This window comes from Nicotiana tabacum, chromosome 14, assembly GCF_000715075.1.
Source record: "Nicotiana tabacum cultivar K326 chromosome 14, ASM71507v2, whole genome shotgun sequence".
Taxonomy (NCBI): Eukaryota; Viridiplantae; Streptophyta; class Magnoliopsida; order Solanales; family Solanaceae; genus Nicotiana; species Nicotiana tabacum.
In genome coordinates, this window is record NC_134093.1 from 85,051,316 (window position 1) to 85,073,232 (window position 21,917).

The window sequence follows — 21,917 nt, forward strand, 5'->3', positions numbered from 1 at the left end:
CAAAGAGATGCGCTTCAAGTTGAATCAATGACGCGCGATAAGGAAAGAAAGATGTGAAGTTTATCCTAGATGCCCTGCAGCCACTCGAAGATAGATATGGATGTTATCATACTAATCTGCAAGACTCTACTAGACACTTGCTCATGACTCATAGAAACTATGAATCTAGACCTTTGATACCAACTTGTTACAACCCAAAATCCACTAGTCGTGATGGCACCTAACTCAACCCGCTAGGTAAGCCAACTAGTAGTCAATACAATTCAATTGAGAATAATAAGGGATCAATAAATGAAATAACTAAAACTTTATACAATAACCCAAGGACTAGTAGTACAAGTCATGAGCCACTAAGACTTAGATTTACAAAGCTGGTATGAAATAAATATAACATCTTCGAAATATACAAAATTAGAAATTCAAGTCTAAAGCTACCAAGGACAAGTGGTAACCCTATCCGGAACGCAGGTACGCCTTCAATGCCAGCTCCCGTCATCCACAGCATCTCAGCTCCAAGATCTGCACACAAGGTGTAGAAGTGCAGTATGAGTACAACTGACCCCATGTACTCAATAAGCATCATAACTAACCTTGGCGAGGTAATAGAAGCAAGAATTATAAACGATACTCGCTATCACCTGTGCAATTTATAAATTCAACAAGTATATGATCAAATCATGAAATCACAGGTAAAATCACCTTAGTGCTCACAATTTGTTTCAAAGTGTTTTGCTCAATCAACAAGCTAACATATAAGGAAGATATGCAAGTAAATGAGGTAAACAGTCAAGGAAATTGCAAGTAAAGATGAAATACAATAACCAATATCAATCTGTTATGGTACGCAACCCGATCCAAATAGAAATCTCCTCATGGCTCTTAGGCCCACATCAAAATCTCAGTAATCAAACCAAACCAGTAACCAGCTCTCCTAGAGCTCACATCAACTAGAAACCTGTCGGTTTCTCACAATTCGCGTGTACACCATGTAGAGAGAAACATGATAGGGTGACCGTAGGGGGATGGATCCATATTCACATGCTGAAAGGACAACTCACATGCTTCAGGGACAACTCACGTGCTAATAATATTAACCATACAGACAACTTACATACCGCACGGACAACTCACGTGCCAATATTACAATCCGTCCGGCATAGTCACATGCTCAATATCACAATCCGCCCGGTGTGGTCATATGCTCAATATCACAAATCGCCCGGCGTGGTCATGGGCTGCCAGTCCAAACCATAATACACAGAGAAGCAGATATACAAAAATACATGTACATGATAAATGAACATCAAATTTCATACTCCTGAACTAGTATAAGAGACATGTTAAGGTATATGCATGTCCAAAGTGTGCTATCATAGCTCAAATCAGACAATTACATCACGAAAGTAGTAATTATCAAGTTCAATTGGAATATTAACCTCTATGTAACCTCAAACATGACTCAAATAGTTCATAATAGAGTTACAAATATGAGAAACATCACAGCATAAGCTTAACAATATATTCAAGGCATGTCATAGCCTAAGCACTATCCCGAACATGGATAAATACCCGGTGCTCGCACATGGGCTCTAACCCTACACATATGCGCACCCATAGCACGTAGCTATCACAAATAACTCAGGCAACTAGTGCCTCAACCAAGTTTAAGTAAGATACTTACCTCAAGCAATCCAAATCAAATGTCGAGCAAGCCAAACAATACTATAAAAATGCCATCTTGCGTGAATCGACCTCCGAACGGCTCGAAACTTGCCAAAGGCAACTCAAAATCATCAAATAATACCAAAGGAAACAAACCCAAACAAAAAAGTCAAATCTTTAATAAAATACTCTACCAAAGAGTCAACCTAGACCCACACCTTGAAACCCGACAAAACTTATAAATTCCGACAATCCATTAAACTACGTGTCTAACCATACTAATTCATTCAAATCCGACTATGAATCGCTGTTCAAAACTCAATAATTCACTTTTTGAAAGTTTAGACAAAAACACCAAATTTCTTTTCTTCAAATCCTTAATTTAGGTGTAATAATCTATGAAAAAACAAAATATATAGTCAAAACAAAGATAAAATTACTTACCCTCAAGTTTTGGGAGTTTATCTCCTCCAAAATCGCCTTGCTTGTGCTCCAAGAACTCAAAAAGTGAATAAAATAAACTCAAAATTCCAAAATTTGATGTTTTAATGCACTATTAGTGGTCCTCCTTCACGATCGCAGTCACCAACATCGCGATCGAAATTCCAAAAATCTCCAGCACGGTTTTTTACCCTTCGCATTTACGGCCATGTCCACGCGATCACGTTGAACAAAATCCATTAATCCTTCCCAACTCTTTCCAGACAGCCTTCAATATAATGGCCATAAGGTTTTGTACAAGATGCCGAATGACAAACAGTTTTCCTTTATGATTACAAGACTCAAAATTTCTTATAGATTATAAGATATAAGCTCTCGAAATCAGCTCAGTGACAACACAAATATCTTCTTCGCGAACACGAAGTTTCCACCGTGAACGCGATTCACATGTCCAATTTTCCATTTAACTTTTTGCGATCACGGTCCAAAGCTCCATGATCCCGAGGTTGATGGTAGGCTATAATCTCGTGTTTTAGTCGCTTATTGCACTCTAATTTACTACACTTTATTCATTTTGAGCTTTAATTAATTGTATTTTGCACTTATCATGTGTTTTATGCCTTGTAAGAGTGAATCCAAGCTATGTAGATGTTATGGAATGAATTTGAGTAATTTGGAGCTTTGAAGACTGAGTAAAAGCCCAGGGGATTAAGTCGGGATCGTGTTTGGAGGTCGAGAACCACATTTGGATATCAAAAAGCAAGGAAAATTCCGTACTCTAAGAAAACAACACTACCGCAGCGCATGGGCGCCGTGCATGTACAATTTCCTGTTGTCTGTCAGAAATCAACTCTCCAGATTTCCCCACTAATACCTCGCATGGTGCGTCGCCCCATGCGGAGGAGTTTTTGCTGAACTAATAATTGAGTGAATTCAAGAGACTTGCTTAAACATTAGAAGTGAATTATCTAGAGTTAGATCCCGAACAATTATCTTGAACCTATCCTATCAAAACCTATCTTCTCCCATTGATAACCTCCTTTGCTTATTCCTTTTTTCGATAGTCATTAGTCAATAGCTTTAGATTCTTAGTTAATTTTAGTTATTAATTATATAAATCTCGATTGTTTATTCTCCTAGACAACAATCAATCTAGAAACTACGAAAATACTATTTAACTCTAAACTCTGTGGATACGATATTATACTATACTATCTTTGACTAGTGAGCGTAATTGAAGTGTGTGTTTTGCGCTCGTCAAATTTTGGCATCGTTGCCGGGGATTGGCAATCAATAGTGTTTGAAATAGTCTGTAGTTTTAATTCAGGAATATTTCTTTTTATTTTTCCCTTTTTACATTTGGTGTTCTTTGACTTTGCGCAGGTTACAGGTTCAGAGTGGTGCATGACTAGAACTTCTGCAAAAGAAGTGCTACCGTATGAGCCTGAGATAGAAAAATAGTTGCGATAATTGAGGAAGGATAGAAATCTCACCGAGACATTAGAAAAGGTTGGTCAGTCCTCAATTAAAGAACTTATTGCTGGAAACGATGAAAATAATGTAGATTTGGCTACGAGAGAAGCAGCCCAAGGAAGAGAACAAGCTGCACGGGATGCTGAGGAAGCAGCTATTAGAGATGCACATATTATTTATGAAGAAGAGAGGGGTCATAGAATTGCTCAGAATCAACCTTTGGGTGCAGACCGGTTCGAAAATATAGCTCCTATGCCTAGGAGACCACTTGACGATTATGCTAGACCGGTCTACAATCAAGGTTTATCAAGTGTGAGACCACCTCCAATTGCAGCTAATAATTTCGAGTTGAAGCAAGGGTTGCTACAAACCCTTCAAAATTGTTGTGTCTTCAGAGGGAAGATGAACGTAGATCCAAACAACCATCTAATGGACTTCAAGGAGATTATAAACACCTTTCAATACAATGGTATCTCACAGTATGCATTTTACTTAAGGTCAATTGCCTTCACACTAAACGATGATGCAAATCAGTGGCTTCGAAGCTTACGTAATGGATGAGATGACCATAAAATTTCTTGATAAATATCTCTCATCAGCTAAGACTGGCAAGTTTAGAAGAGAAATCCATAACTTCTGCCAGAAAGATACTGAGGTTGTGTTTGAAGCATGGGAGGGGTTTAAGGAGATTGTTAGAAAGTGTCAATATAATGTAATTGAACTCTGGATGCAACTCCAGGACTTTTGGGATGGGTTGACACCGGCCTCACGTAGAACATTGAGCAATGCAGTTGGAGGCTCCTTTGTGAAGAAGACTCCAAAGGAGATATTCATAATTCTTGATGAGTTATCTGAATATACTCATCAGTGGCCTTCAAAAAGTGTTGAAAGAAGAAGATCGACATGTGTTGTGGTACATAAATCCTGTCGAGGCGAATGGCCCGCTCCCATGAGAGTGTTGTACATAAATCTTACCGAGGCGAACGACCCGGTCCCATTAGAATAAGAAGTACATAATCCTGTCGAGGCGAACGGCCCGATCCCATTAGAATAAGGAGCTTTGACGGGTCCTTGACCCCACTCACGAATGAACGTGTGAGTTGTAATTTCTTTAACAAAAACCTTTCAATGAAACATATATATCACAAAAACATGTTGTAAGAGGAGTAAAATTATTCGGTGACTAATTATGAACTCGTGAAGTCTCTACAATAGCAAGTCTAGTCTCAAGTAGTAATGTAAAACAAAAAAATTTAATAGGCGAGAGACTGCTCAAAAGTACAGTTATAGCATGATGTGAACCTAAGCCTACCCGGACAATAACATGAATGTAGCTACGTACGGTCTCTCGTTACCTCGCGCGTACGTATCCCCCACAACAAGTAGCACACATCAATATACAACACCTAGGGGTAATTTTCCCCTCACAGAGTTAAACATGAGACTTACCTCGCTCCGAAGTTCTATAACCGGCTTCAAAGCCCCTCTAACACCACAAACTGATGCCCGCCTCTCCAAAACTAGTCAAATAATGTGAAAACCAATAAAAATGTACTCTAATACTCATAACAAATCAATTTAGACAAATTTCCAACTCCGTTCGAAAAGTCGATATAGCAACTCTTGGGCCCACGTGCCCGGATTCCAAAAATTTTCAAAGATAAACATTACCCATAATATTACGAACTCAAATATATGATTTATTCTCAATTCCATGCCCAAATTCGTGGTTAAAATCCAAAAATACCATATTCTAGGTTTTTCTTCAAAATCGCAAATTTCTACAAATTTTCATGTCTAAATCCATATATAATCCAAGTATTTAACTCACAATATGAAGAAAGCACTTACCCAATTATAGTTGATGAAGATGACACTCCAAATGTGCTCCAAAATCAGCTCTCATGGACGAAATGAAGTGAAATTGAGTCAAACCCTGGTTTTAAAAGAAGCACACTGCCCAGCCCAATCTTCGCACCTACGGTCCAATAGACGCTTCTGCGGCTCCGCACCTGCGTAAATTCCATCGCAGGTGCAGTTCAAGCTCGGCCCAACATTTCCCGCATCTGTGGCCCGGCCGCGCTTCTGCGCCTCCGCTTCTGCGGCTCTTCGTGCGCAGGTGCGGTCCCGCTTTTGCAGAACTTGACCGCATCTGCAATCCCAGCCTTTCCCAGCCAGAACCGCTTCTGTGACCCTCTTGGCCACTTTTGCAGCTCCGCACCTGCGGCCAAAACCTCGCAGGTGCGGTTACACCAGATACCAGGTTCCTTAGCATTTTCCTTAGTCCAGAAATCGATCCGTTAAGCATCCGAAATTCACTCGAGGTCCCCGGAACCCCAACCAAATATTCTAACAAGTCCTAAAATATTATGCGAACTTAGTCGAGCCTTTAAACCACATCATACAATGCTAAAAATACGAATCACCCTACAATTCAAACTTAATGAACTTTGAAACTTCAACTTCTACAATCGATGCCGAAACCTATCAAATCACGTCCGATTGACCTCAAATTTTGCATACAAGTCATAATTGATATTACGAACCTACTCCCACTTTCAAAATCAGAATCTGACTCCGATATCAAAAAGTCCACTCCCGGTCAAACTTCTCACAAACCTTCAAATTTCTAACTTTCGCCAAATGACCTACGAACCTCCAAATCCACATCCGGACGCGCTCCCAATACTAGAATCACCATACGGAGCTATTCCCAGACTCGTAACCCCAAACGGACATCAATAACATTGAAATGCACTTCAACCCAAATATATGAAATTCTTCCAAAATGCCAACCTTCCACAATAGGCGCCGAAATGCTCCCGGGTCATCCAAAATCCGATCCGGACATACGCCCAAGTGCAAAATTATCACACGAACCTGTTGGTACCTCCAATCCCTATTCCGAGGTCGTTTACTCAAAAATCAAACCTTAGTCAATTCTTCCAACTTAAAGCTTCCGAAATTAGAATTTTCTTTCCAAATCAACTCCGAACTTCCCGACATTCAATTCTGACCACGCGCATAAGTCAGAATACCTAAAGTGAAATTACTCAAGGCCTCAAACCGACGAACGCCACGCTAGAGCTCAAAACGACCGGTCGGGTCGTTATATATTGAGTCATTACATGAGGAGAAACTAACCACTTGTACTCAACTGCTTCACCTGTTGCATGCTAAACTCTGTTAGGCAAAATTTTAGCATCTATCTTACACCTGCAAAAAAAATCACAATTGGGTTTAAAGATATTAATACTTTCAATGAATTCAAATTAGAAAATATAAAATTATAGGTAATGAACGTGAATATATAAAAAAATAAAGTGGATATAACGAAGTTTTTTCCCCGGAATAGAGAGGTAAAATTAGATCGGTAGATGAATTAAGATCCGAGAATTATAAATTCTTTAGTACTAAACTTACATAGAGAAAAGAATGGAGATAAACTTTTGTTCAGAAATGACAGGTAAAGCTACAATGTGAACGGTTATGAAGATCAGTCAATTAAGAAGGTGCCTTTCTATGTTTTTAAACGGAACGAATAAATATGAGCATTCTTGCAATTTAGTGTGATTTAAAGAGCATAATAAAAATAGAATTCCATAAGTCAAAACAAACTCTATGGTCAATATATGCTAAATAAACCAAGTATATATTGAATGGGTAAATGGTGATAATTTGAATTTAGTTGATGAATTGGCTTGTATTAAATTAGCCACATGAATTTAGCATATTATTTAGTTACTAATGCAACCCCTTAAATTCTCCATTCTTTAATGAAAAAATGCATAAGTACCCCCTGACCTATAGCCGGATTTTCAACTACACACTCTACCTTTGCAGGGGTTTTATTACCCCCTAAACTATTTTAAAATAGAATAAATCCACCCTTGAAATACTACAACCAGATTTCTGCTGGGAAGTGAACTACACGCCCAGACAAGTTTATATTTGATTAAAAAATTATTTTTCTTTTCTTTCCCTTATTTTCTTCTTTCTCTTTTATCTTTTTCATTTACTCTCGTCACCACCAAACTAAACAACAAAGTTTCACTAATTTTTGGCCCCTGATATGTTCTTCTTCATACTTTTTTTTCGGCTGCTAAGCTAGGCTTGAGGCCTTTAAATGGCTATTGTGGTGATGGCATTTTGGATGGTTTGTATCACCGGTAATTGTGGGGGCATAAAAATGGTGGCTCTTATGATTAAGAGGCGAGTGATAGAGAATTATGTGAGTATATGTGTGCATATTGGGTAAGAAAAGGCTTCTTCCGGTTTGAAATTTCAAAAACTCCATTTTTCCCTGCGAAAAAAGATTTTCCGGTGATGGACACTTCCAGATCTGAGTGGTTTTTATGAAAGTGTGATTTGTGTGTTTGAGAGGGAGATAAAGAGAAAGAACGCTGACTAACCAAAATAATTTAAGAAGAAGGCCATAAAAGTCGCCGGCGAGTGCTGTAAGTTATTGACGGGAATGGGGAGCGGAGGAGAAGAAGGAAAAGACAAAGAAAAAGGAAAAGGAAAAGGAAAAAAGTAAGAAATTATACATCTCACTAAAAATGTAAAAAAGCAAAAAGATAAATTTGGAAAATCATTTTTCCTTGCTTCTCACTCTCCTTGGTACACACACTCTGCCAAGTAAGCTTTAAGGGTGCAATAATTCTACTTTAAAATAGTTTAGGGGGTAATAAAACCCCCATAAATGTAGAGTGTGTACATCTGTACAGGTATAACTTGATTCTATGGCTAAAGAAATACAGAAGATAACCTTAGCTACAATACAAACTGAGCCTCATGCAGCTTGTGATATATGTGGAAGAGGACATCCTACTCATGAGTGTCAAGCCTCAATTAAGGAAGTAAATGCTATGGAATATTATAATGCGATGGGTAAGAGGCACTTCGGTTTTTCATGGAGTTAACCTGGGGGTACGGAGAATACATGGCAACACAATAACTCTAGACCCCAGGGACAAGGAGCTCCAACATATCAAAATCAGCAGAGGCGGCAATTTCAGCCTCAACAGCCTATTCAGCCTAGTCTAGAAGATCTAATGAAGGCCTTCATTATCAAGACATAAGAGAGGTTGGACGCTCACGGGTCAGCTATCAAATAATTGGGCACTGGTTTTCAAAACTTGGATAGACAAGTCGGACAGATTGAAACAATATTATCTGACAGAGTCTCAGGTACTCTACCAGTTGATACTAAGAGAAATCCCAAAGAAATAGTAAATATTGTGACCTTGAGAAGCAAGCAAGTATTGAAAGATACCACTTCAATCCAAAATGAGGTGGTACTTGAAAAGAAAAATGGGGAGCAACTGAAGAATGATATTGATAAGAAGAAGAAAGGCAATAAGGGAGCTGACGAAAAGAAGGAGGAAACTTCGAGAAGGGATGAATATAATGAGAGCGAGCATATGCCTACTATACCTTTTCCTCAAAAGCTATATAGACAAAAGTTGGACAAGGAATTTAAGAGATTTCTGGATATGCTGAAACAAGTTAATGTAAATTTGCCATTCACAAAAGTGCTCTCCCAAATGCCAGCTTATGCTAAATTCTTGAAGGAGATCCTGATAAAGAAGAGGAAGATAGAAGAGACCTCTGTGGTCAAGCTCACAGAGCATTGCAGTGCGATATTGCAAAACAAACTACCACAAAAGTGTGGAGATCCAGGGAGTTTTACTATACCTTACTCTTTAGGCTCTATTAATTTTGATAAATCTTTATGTGATTCTGGTGCCTCAATTAACTTAATGCCTCTATCTATTTACAGGAAACTGAAAAAAGAAGATTAGAGAGATAAAGCCAGTGCCAATATCTTTGCAGCTGGCAGACCAAACGACTCTGATACCCGAGGGTCTAGTAGAAGATATCTTAGTTCGGGTAGATAAGTTCGTATTTTCTGTAGATTTTATAGTAGTGAATATGGAGGAGAACAAGGAGGTCCCCCTCATATTAGGAAGACCATTCTTAGCAACGGGTAGAGAAATATTAGATATATACGAGAGAAAGCTCATGCTTAGAGTGGGTGAGGAGACTGTAACTTTCGAGATGAATGTAGAAACGAGGGTGAAAAAGTAGAAGCCAACTACAAATGTTGAGTGGAAAGTGAAGGGATCAAAAGAGAAGGTTACGGCGAGTGAGAAAGATAAGTGTGGGGTGCACCCTAAAAAGGCTGAGAAGAAGCTGTCGGCATGGATGTGTGCATTAGTTCGAAGGCGAGGAATGGATCCCGACTTCGACTCAGACCCTGACTAGATATTCAGGAAAGTTTCTTTTACCTTATTCTTTTTAATTGCGTGTCTTGGGGACATGCCACAACTTAAAGTGTGGGGTGGGGAATAATTGTATGTTGTATGTATTTGTGTTAGTTTTGTTAGTTGTAGTAGTTGAAAAATTAAAAAAACCCATAAAAATTAAAAAATATTTGATTTTTCCCGACGATGGATATCATTCGATAGGTTTCTAGAGGGATTAAAGTCGAAAGAAAAATACAAAAAGATTATCTTTTGTTAGGTAGTGTATTAATTTCCCCTTAGTTTTTTTTTGTGCCGTAGTTCTTTCCAAGAATTTTATTTGAACCGGATATAGTTAGTTTTTATTTTTTTAGGAGTAGAAAATCTTGTGCTATGCTTTAAAATGAAAGCAATATCTCTTAACTTTATTATGTCTTGAGAATAGTGAGTGCTTTAGAGTGACGCTTAGGCTCCGTTTTTTACTCTTGTATAAGTACCTTAAATTTATGATCTTAACTTTGCTTAACTACTTTAACTAGAGTGTCTTGATGAGTCCGATCCTGAGTGAGTTATGTGCCATGTGTGTGTGAGGTTTTGTGTTATTCTGTGCATTACATTTGATGTCTAGAACTTTTCTCGTGTGTTTGCAAAGCAAAATAGTAGTTTTACTCAGTCTTGGAAGTGATATAGACATTTCTTTGTTGAGCAAGTTATATGCTTTTACTCACCTAATTGTTATACATCTTAGTTAACCCCTTTGAGCCTGTAATCCTGTTTCTTTGGCAACCACATTACAAGTCTTACCCATTTGATCGAATTGCCCATCTATTTGAACCTTTTACCTCTCATGGGCACTTGAATTTGTTATGAACTTTGTAAAAGTTGAAGTCTGGGGTGGTTCGTTTGGATTTTGAGTGGAACTAATGAAATAAGGAGAAAGGTGCACTGTTTTGAAAAAGTAAGATCCACTTGAAATGAATAAGAAAAAGAAAGAAAAAATATTGTTGTATTGTTGTGCAAAATATTCTTTGATAGTGGTGACTCTTGATGTAATTGTGCTTAAAGAAGTAGGGAGTTAATGTGTATTGATGTGAAGGTGAGTTATGGTTTGACATAAGTGTGGGATTTTGAATAGTAAATTGTATGTATTAAAGTGCTTAGGGAGGTGTAGTCACTCTTATATCTAAATATATCCTACCCATCCCACAACCTACATTACAACCGATTAAAGTCCTACTTGATCCTTGACTGAATGAGCTCAATTAGTAGAGTAGTACACTACGGGCAAGCCTATGGTGCATCTTTTGTGGCATATGAATGTTGGTCTGAGACTGAGCGAATTCTTTTTATCTTGAATTCCTAATTGTTCTTAATTTTCATTGTGTGTGGAACTACTCTCTATTGTTGTGTGAGGGCACTTGATTCATGAAGGAAAGGTAATGTCGTTGACCTCTGTGTTAGATTAAGTGAGCGGGTTATAAATAATGCATGGTACTTTTGATTCAAATCTTGAGGCTAGGATGTTACGGTATTGTACTTAATCTGTTTTAAATATTCTTGGCATGATGAGTTTTGAGAGTTGCTTAAAACAGTCGTGTCTATGTGAAGTGTAGTTTGATTGCACGAGGACGAGCAATGGTTTAAGTGTGGGGGTGTTGATGGTAGGCTATAATCTCGTGTTTTAATCGCTTATTGCACTCTAATTTACTGCACTTTATTCGTTTTGAGCTTTAATTGATACTGTTTTGCATTTATCGTGTGTTTTATGCCTTATAGGAGTGAATCCGAGCTATGTAGATGTTATGGACTGAATTTGAGTGATTTCGAGATTTGAAGTATGAGTAAAAGCCCAAGGGATTAAGCCGGGATCGTGTTCGGGGGTCGAAAACCACATCTCGATATCAAAAAGCTAGAAAAATTCCATACTCTGAGAAAACCCCACTGTCGCGGCGCGTGGGGCGTCGCGCGTGTACAATTTCCTGCTGATTGTCAGAAATCAACTCTATGGATTTCCCCACTAATGCCCCGCATGGCGCGTCGCCCCATGCGGCACGCTTGTGCAATTTTTACAGAGTAATTTTTCTATTTCGGCTAGGAGAAAGTGATTTTGTCTCGAGCCGACCCTACTTGGTATAAATACATGAAAAAATATTATTTTTTGGACTTTTGACATATTGGAGATCTAAGGAGGCTAAGGAAGAGTGGGAGAAGCAAAAGCACAAGGAGTTCATCATTCAATCCTCACTCAAGACCCGATTTTGGATTGTTTTATATTTTTCTTTACTCTAAACATATTTATAATGAATTGCTCCATATCTATGGAGTAGTTCCCTTTAGGGTTTGATGGATTTGGTGTATTGATATTTGTTTGTGGATTATAACTCTACTTTTATGTATTGAATCGTTTTGGATGTTTTAAGCATTGCATCTATATTCACTTGTTCATGTAATCGAGAAATGAGTTTTTGCTGAATGTTTGAACTAATAATTGAGTGAATTCGAGAGACTCACTTAAATATTATAAGTGAATTATCCAGAGTTAGATCCCGAAGAATTATCTTGCTCCTATCCTATCAAAACTCTATCTTCTCCCATTGATAACCTTCTTTGCTTATTCCTTGTTTCGATAGTCATTAGTCAATAGCTTTAGATTCTTAGTTAATTTTAGTTATTAATCATATAAATCTCGATTGTTGATTCTCCTAGATATCAATTAAGCTAGAAACTATAAAAATACTATTTAACTCCAATCCCTATGGATACAATATTATACTATACTGCCTTTGACTAGCGAGCATAATTTAAGTGCGTGTTTTGCGCTCGTCAGATATATACCCCTGTAGCCAAAAATCAGCAGTTGAAAAGGGACTAAAAATGGCCTGAAACCACCCTAAAACTCACTCGAGCCCCTCGGGACCCCATTCGAACATACCAACAAGTCCCAAAATATAACATGTACCTATTCGAGGCCTCAAATCACACATAATAACATCAAAACCATGAGTCGTATCTCAAATCAAACTTAATGAACTTTTGAATTTTTAACTTCCAAAACTTGTGGAATCCGATATCACAAGTTCCAACTCATTTTCCAAGTTCCAAATGACATAACGAGACTATTCCAACTCCCGGAACAATAATTCGAATCCGATATCATCAAAGTCAACTCGCGGTCAAACCTTTGAACTTTCCAAACCTTCAAATTGCCAACTTTTGTCAATTAGCGCCAAAATCTTCTAGAAACATCCAAAATGTAAATTCGGGCATACGCCCAAGTTCAAATCACTATCCGGACCTAACAAAACCATCAAAACTCCGATTTGGGGTCAAATACATAAAAGTCAAACTTGGTAAACTCTTCCAACTTAACGCTTCTAAAATACGAATCATTCTTCCAAATAAATTTCGAATCACCCGAAAACTAAAACCGACGATTCACATAAGTCATAATACATCATACGAAACTACTCATACCCTCGAACCATCAAACGAAATGCAAATACTCAAAACGACCGGTTTGATTGTTATAAAAACGATAATTTAATTTTTCTCAGTTTGGATTTTTCCGTTAAAATTCGAAATTGGCCATAAAATAGCCGTTTCGCAAACAATCACTTTTGAGTTGCAACTCTTCGGTTTTAATTCAATCTGCTGGTTATAAATAACTGGTCATTCCTTCAGATTTTTCTTATGAAAATTTTGAAATTTCTTCTTCCTTCTGCATTATTTTCAAATAGAAAGTAAACAAAAGTAAGTGTGATTTACTACCGAACTTTGAGTTTGTTGGTTACCTTGGGTTTGAAATACCGCTACATTAGTGAGGGTAATCCGTTCTATCCTGGGAGGAAATCGGATACTAGGAAGGGATTATGTTTCTTGAGAAATCGCTATGAATTAAGTAGGTTCAGTTTATTTCTGCTTCTTCTATGTTTTTGTTTTCTTTGTCTAAGTTAATTTATTTTTCGACTAAAAATATTTAACAGGAACCAATCAGCTGGAAACTACCCAATATGATTCAGTTGAAATACGAACTAAATTAATGATTTCATATGCTTAAATTTCAAGAAGGTGGAAAATTCATGTTCAATTTAGAAGTTATAATTGGATGTATTTCATATCATCAGGTGGGTTTATAATAGCATTAGTTGCACTTCGTTCGAGCCATATCACAAATGCAAATAAAAAGAGGCAACTAATTTCTATATATGAATGATGAAAAGCTATCTTTACCGCTAATGTCATTTTTCATATTATGGTGTTAAGTTGAAAAAAAAAGTTAGACAATTGAAATTATGTTTGGATATACATTTCACTTGAAAAAATATTACAGTACAATCACAACAACAATCACAACCTAGTAATAATCCCACTAATGAGGTTTGGGGAGGGTAGAGTGTACGCAGACCTTACCCTTACCCCGGAGGGGTAGAGAGGCTGTTTCCGGGAGACCCTCGGCTCAGAGACAAAAGATCTGTAACAACAACAGAAACCAGACAAATAATATCAGCACCGTAAGAGACAACAAATAAGTGGAAGGACAATAATTATGGTAATAATAAAAAAGGGAAAAGGCCAAATATACCCCTCTACTTTCATATATTGTCTATATTTAACCTCCGTTATACAATCAGGCCAAATTTACAGCTACCGTTATACTATCGGGCCAAATTTAGCCATACGATCAGCAAACTTTTAAAAATACCCCTTAATCTGTTAAGTAATCCAAAATCTCCCAAATTTCTTTTATTTAAATCACTTGTTATCTTCTTGGTCCACTATTTTTAAAATAATTGGCATTTACATGCTTTCTGAATTAGAGAAAAATATATTAAATAATACAACTGAATAAACAAAGTATACTAAATTGAAAAATATAAATTAGGTAGCTTTTCTAAATTCTAAAAGTATTTACAACATCCCCATATTAATGAATTCGTTGCAACAAATGTATGGAGACTTTGCAAGTATTGGTGATTAAAGTTGAAGTTCCCCGGAGACTTTACATTGTCTAATTCAACTTTGCTTTAATTAAATGCCTACACATTGTGCACTCTTAAGTTAGTCGATCGAACTTTATACTAACTAGCAATGATATATTTGAATATACATACATATACACGGTGATCAGCCGCATATAATACACAATAAATAGACCCATTAAATTCTACAGTATGTATATGATTGAAAAATAAATAAAATTCTAAAATAATTTTATTTATTACAAGAAGAGAAATGGGTGCATTGGTAATTAAAAATAATTATGAATAATTTGTATAGTTTAGTAACTTTCGCATTCACATCAATAGCAATTTTTGAAAATAATGGAGCAAGAAGAACAACAAGTGATTTAAATTAAAAAAAATTTGGGAGATTTTGGATTACTTAACAAATCAAGGGGTTATTTTAAAAGTTTGCTGATTTTTGTAGGGGTAAATTTGGCATGATAGTATAACGGTATGGGTAAATTTGACCCGATAGTATAACGGAGGTTAAATATAGACAATATATGAAAGTATAGGGGTATATTTGCCCTTTTCCCTAATAAAAATTGAAAATAAGAATAAAAATAGTGTGATGAAACAAAAACCGCTAGCAGTCTTAGAGAAAACACTATTAGACTAGCCGGAACAACGAGGAAAAAAAACACTCAACTACCCCTAACCTACAACCCTAATGCTCGACCTTCACACCTTCCTATCCAGTGCCATGTCTTCGGAAATCTGAAGCTGTGCCATGTCCTGCTTGATCACCTCGCCCAAATACTTCTTAGGCCGCCCTCTACCTCTCCTCGTACCTGTCAAAGTCAACCGTTCACACCTCCTAACCGGGGCATCTAGGCTCCTCCTCCGCACGTGCCCAAACCATCTAAACCTCCCTTCCCGCATCTTGTCGTCCATGGGAGCCACGCCCACCCTCTCCCGAATATCTTCATTCCTAATCTTATCCAGCCTAGCGTGCCCGCACATCCATCTCTACATCCTCATTTCGGCTACTTTCATCTTTTGGATATGAGAATTCTTGACTGGCCAATACTCAGCCCCATACAGTATGGCCGATCTAACCACCGCTCTATAGAATTTACCTTTAAGTTTTAGTGGCACCTTCTTGTCACATATGACTCCAAACGCTAACCTCCATTTTCATCAAACCCCACCCCGATACGGTGCGTGACATCCCCGTCGATCTTCCCACCTCGATACGGTGCATGACATCCCCGTCCACACAAGACTGAAAAAATATTGCAGTATTGGTAAAAATTACCACTACTAAAAAACAACAAATTTGCGACCGTCAAATCAGTCGCAAATCGGTCGAAAATCATATTTTTCCGACCGATTTACGACGAAAAAGTGTCAGTCGGAAAACACGTGGTCCCAATATATTTGCGACAGAATCAGTTGAAAATTTGCGACTGATTCCGTCGCAAACTGAAAAATGCGGGGACATTTGAAATTAAGCCATTTGCGACCGAATCAATCGCAAATTTAGCGACTGATTCAGTTGCTGGCCAGAGTTTAAAAAAATTTAAATAAAAAGTTTCTATTGATTCCGTTAGAAAATTAAAAATAAAATAAAATTTTAATTAATTATTCCGACTGTAACAGTCGTAAATATTTAATTAATTAAAAATATCGAAAATTCTCCATTTGGGACTGATTCAGTCGCAAATTTTAATTAAAATTTTCCATTTGCGCCTGAATCAGTCACAAATCTAGGTAATTCCTAGTGAAATTTATATTTCTAATTACACCACCTGCCAAATAAAACAGCCAACCAAATACATAACAATTAACCAAAAACCTAATATAACAATCCAAAATACAATATTTACTACAAAACGAACAATAATATTTATAACAATTCAACGAACTAATCAAACAACCAACTATCAAACAACATAAAATAAACATATCTCTAACTTCAACTATAAAACATTCAAATAGCCTATTCAGAATCAGTCTCCTCCTCAGACTCCATTGCAGTTCCTTTCTTGCTTTTCCTTTCTAACAATTTTTGGACCAAAGCCTGAGTTGCTTGAAATTCTTGCGACATTTGATCTACTTTTTGATGCATAGCTTCCATGTCTCCTTGGGAAACTGATGCCCTAATGAATAATGTTGCTGGTGAACGACTGAAGGATGGCTGTATTCTAATCCCATAGACTCGACCTTTATTTATTATTTTCACGAGAAATAAAGAAAAGAAAGTAAAAGAAGTAAGAAAACAAACAAGCAACTTTCAAATTAATACCAAAATAGATAATTACATAATATTTATACCTTAAAAACATTTAACATAACAAATATAAACATAAAGTATACATAATAAATATAATAATATAAACATAAAATACTTAATTTGTATTCTTAATTGATTGCATTTTCTCAATTCATACTTAATTGATTTCATTTTCTTCATTTCTTTCTAATAATAAATAATATAATTAACACATAGATAGGGCATGGAGAATTTTCAAATGAAAAATTGAAACAGAGAAGTATTAACACTTAAGTTGTGTTCTTTAGTTATTTTTTTTTATATAAACAAGAATTTCATACTTATAGAACATACCCAAATTATTTTAAATTTTTTCTTGATTTACTATTGGATACATACAAGCATACTAGACATTTTCACAAGAACATCTAACTAAAAATAAAAAAAATAGCTAATTAATCTAAACAAGTAAATTTTTAACAAGTCACTATATACATATTATATTACAAAAATTATTGATAATTTATCTATACTCTATTTAAAATTATATAGCTAATTAAAACATACTATTTTGCTAAATTAATGCAAAAGAAATACCTGAAAAACGGCCAACGGATCTGCTGCCGAACCACCACCGGAGGGGAGATGAGCAGCCGGATTCCTGCACCAAAAATGAGTTAAACAACTTGGGAACAAACGATTTGGGTGAGGTGGGGTGGAGGATGGAGAGGGAAAGGGAGAGGGAGAGGGAGAGTGAGGAAATCATACCTTATATGGTTAGATTAGAGGGAAGAATCAAGAAATATAGCGGGTGAAGGCAGAAAAGGAGAGGGGAGGAGAGGGAAAAAAAAACTAGAGAAGAAAGAAGAAAGAAGAAAAAGCGGGCTAGGGCTATAATTAAAAATAGATTTGCGACCGAATCGGTCGCAAATTTGAAATTTGAATTTTCAAATTGTGACTGATTCGGTCGCAAATTCCATTGACCAGTCACACCTCTTTTTCATTGCAGATTCACATCAAATTGGTCGAAATATTTAATTTAATTTTTTTTAATTTTAATTTTTGTAACTGATTCAGTCGCAAACCATAAAAAATATTTTTGCGGTACTTTTCGCGTAATTGAGCAACCGAATCAGTCGCAATTTTTAGCCAAAAATTAAAAAAAAATTAACATGTATTTTTAATAAAGTTTCCGACCGAATCAGTCGAAAACTACGACCGATTTAATTCAATCGCAATTATTCAGTCACAAATTTGTTGTTTTTTAATAGTGTACTTTTCCAAATTTGAAACTCAACTTCAAATTTTTTTGAAACTCATCTTCAAAAATTCAATAAATTATATAACCAAACAATATTATATTCTAAAGATGAATTTCGAAAAAACGAAAAAAGAAATATGTATGGACAAATAGGTCCTAAGACTACGCCGGCCCATGCCGTGGTGCAGCACTTGAAAAGGAGCTATTATCATGTTCATCATAAGGAGCTATATATTATGATCATCTTTTAAAGAGTACTATAGTTCAGTATACTGATATTATGTAATGAAATTTACGTTATTAGATCCCCTTGACCTATAACAACATGTAGCACTTCGTAGCAAGTTGATCATAAAATGTAAAATAAATTCATAGCCTACCATAACTGATTAAATTGTATGTATAACATTATACAAAGTTTTTATAAAAATCCTTTTTAAACTATGTACCGAAGTGATTGTTGAGTCATCAACTAATTAGTCGTGTGGTCTTTCCACTTATAGAAAGATCTTGTCTTCTGCAGCCTCATTTTCCATTAATGTCATTGAACATTGTTGAGTAAAACCATCACAGTCTGAAACACATTATTGGCCTATATATAGCTAGCCTTTGCAATAATGCCATTTTTCGGATTGTCATTTGCTTCTTTGCCTTTTCCTTCAAAGTAAATCTCCTCTCTTTCTCGTGTAAAAAACTCTTTAACCTCACATTGGGTATCTTAACTGTAACGAATTAAGATTTCATAGATTGCTGATAATTATTACGGATAATTACTTATAATTTTCTTTTGGATGACTTAGTAGGTAATAAAATTCTTTTAGACTGCAAGTGAACTCGAAGGGTAAGCACATGGAACTATCCATAATAAGTGTGATTAATTACAAAACTGGAGAATGAAACAATCCGCTAAAACAGGTTATTTTATTTTAATAGCATAAAAATTCTTTATACTATCCATGTATAAAAAGTAATTAATTGACAACGTGCTTGCATAGAGACCGAGTCGATCGAAGTAGAAGTGGATTTAGAATTTCTAGAACATGGATGCACAACTAAAAAAAAAATTTATTAAGTGAGGATTGATCCCTATTCTTTTGGATTAATAATAGGGATGTACAAATCGAACCGGAAAATCGCACCAAACCGAAAAGTCAAACCAAACCGATTAAAAAATCCGACTAAGTTTGGTTTGATTTGGTTTAGTATTGAGTAAAAAAACGCGAACCAAACCGACATATAAATATATACTTTAATTTAAGAATTTTCATAGAATTTTCTTTAGAAAATGTCTAGAAATATTTAAGATTCTCTTATGGGATGTAATATTTAGTAAAATATGAAGTGCTCTATCTTTATTAGCTTTAAATAATGGGTTGTATGATCACTTTCTTATCAAGTGTTAGTGGAATGTATCAATCTCTTTGTTCTTCCATATTCATATGTCAAGATCTATTACATTCTTATATCTTTTTCGAATTTGAAGTGGTATTTTGATAATTTAAAATTAAATAGAACATATTATTATATAAATATCATATTGATTTTATGTTTAATTATTAAATTCAGTTAACCTTGAAAGTGTACATCAACGAAAAATTATATATTGTCAGACGACTAAAAAAATAACTATCATATGTTACTAAGAAAATTCTCCCATAAAAATATGTTAATAGATCATACGCTTGTCAGTTTTTTCAATTTTTACTAAATATATATTTACTTATCAAAAACTTAACAAAGTAAAATTGAAATAATATTTATGCAATAAAAAATCCAAAAACCCGGCAAAACCGAACCAATCCAAACCGATATAGTTGGTTTGATTTGGTTGTGATAAATACCGAACCAACTCGATCCATGTACACCCCTGGTTAATAGCCCAATATTTAACCAAATACACCATTCAATAACCCAATATTTAACCAAATATACCATTCAATCTTTTTTGGAGTATAAGTGTCAACAGATAATATTAGACCAATTTTAGAAAATACGTATTTAAAATACATAATTTGATGGAGAGACCATGGGTTGACGTGCCCCATAATTTGGGCTATAACTCCACTCCTGGATCGTAGTATATGTTTTCTAGAATCCTGATATAATATATGCACATGCACATGTTCAACATTTATTTTGGTGGTCTCATTTATTTAAGGAACTCTACTGCTGCTATTTGATGAATGGGGCCAATATATAGGCCATCAAATTTTTCTCCCAGCCTATAAAATGCCTCCCTCCAATTAGATCTGATTCAAAAAACAATATTGTCCTCGCAAAATCAACTACTTTTGAGCCATGCAACCCACTGATGTCACAGAACTCTATTACCCTTCTCAATTAATCCCCAACTATACTAATTACACAGCCACATTTCAGTCCAATATCAGAATCTCTAGCCCTTTGTATCATCTTCAGATCGGTCCTCCATTTCAAGAACTCAATCCACAAACAACTAATTATTTCAACTGCAACTATTCAACGTGTGATGAACCTGATGATCAGCAGCTACTGACTCTAATAAATGAAAGGAAAGAGAGAAGAATGATTTCTAATCGAGAGTCGGCACGAAGATCACGCATGCGCAAGCAGAAGCACCTCGACGAGCTATGGGCACAGGTCAGTGGTCGATGTTTAGTTTATATGACACTCTTTCCTTTTTACTTTATTCCAAAATAGAAGGTCATTTTGTTATATTTAAAAATAATTTAATAATAAATATTTTATTTTACTTTTAATAACAAGCTTTTATATATATCCACTGAAATGTTAAGTGATATTTAAGATCGTAAGTTTCAAAAATCTTTCATTTTTATTTTAAACTTCATGATCAGCCAAACTGTGTCATGTAAAATGAAACAAAAGGAGTTGTATATATCATATTTTAGACCCATATATTCGAAGAGTTTAAAACCTAATTGAGCTCGTAAAGATTAAATTCTCTGGATCCACCTCTAGTACAGGTTATTTGCCTCCGGAATGAGAATCACCAGCTCCTAAATAAACTTAACCATGCCTCTGAGATTCATGATCAAGCACTTCAAGAAAATGCTCAACTCAAAGAAGAAACTTCAGCACTTCGTCAAATGGTTACTAACATGCAGCTCATGAATAGTCCTAATTATCCTTGCTTAAGAGATGTTGATGGTGAACCTTGTAGTGGTTCATCTCAAAATGAATAGCAAATTATGCTTGGGCCGTTTTGTTTTTCTTTTCTTATATTTGGGTTTGAGATGGTGGGAATAATTTGAGTTTTTCCTTTATCTCTTTTGTTGTTGAGGTCAAGGCTATGACTATTGCTTTCCCTTTATCTTGTTTCAATGCTGTTATAACTTCTTGATATCCCTCTTTCTTTTTTCTGCCTATTCCCAAAAATGTGGTTAAAGGCTTAATATGTTGTAGTGACTGCTATATATTTTCATCATGAAGTGAACGTAAAAAACGATATTTTCTCTAGTACATATTATGTGTACGCTTCTAAGATTTTTGTATACCCAGAACAGAAAGACAATCGTCTAGACTACTATTTATCTCTCGTGGAACATTTAGTTAATTGACACTTCGTTAATCGGAACACTGTGGACATTTCTGAATAAAATTAGTAACAAACACTCCTA

General features: G+C 35.8%; 1 protein-coding gene and 1 non-coding gene across 2 annotated transcripts; one reads left to right on the forward strand and one right to left on the reverse strand.

Annotated features, from left to right (window-relative positions):
• Positions 1-4,186: 4,186 nt before the first annotated feature.
• Positions 4,187-4,290, reverse strand: LOC142169301 (small nucleolar RNA R71). Its single transcript, XR_012699009.1, has one exon. It is a non-coding gene; the product is annotated as a small nucleolar RNA R71 (small nucleolar RNA).
• A 16,228-nt stretch (positions 4,291-20,518) lies between these two features.
• Positions 20,519-21,642, forward strand: LOC107805257 (basic leucine zipper 43-like). Its single transcript, XM_016629252.2, has 2 exons — positions 20,519-20,919; positions 21,264-21,642. Exons 1-2 carry the CDS (start codon positions 20,599-20,601, stop codon positions 21,480-21,482), a joined length of 540 nt encoding a protein of 179 aa, XP_016484738.1. The 5' UTR covers positions 20,519-20,598; the 3' UTR covers positions 21,483-21,642.
• Positions 21,643-21,917: the final 275 nt, after the last annotated feature.

What these genes read in the sequence shown, in the direction of transcription:
- LOC107805257 (XM_016629252.2), top strand. Translation starts at nt 20,599, where the DNA reads ATGCAACCCACTGATGTCACAGAACTCTATTACCCTTCTCAATTAATC. An exon ending in TCGACGAGCTATGGGCACAG is followed by an intron (nt 20,920 to 21,263) that starts GTCAGTGGTCGA and finishes CCTCTAGTACAG; the next exon opens with GTTATTTGCCTCCGGAATGA.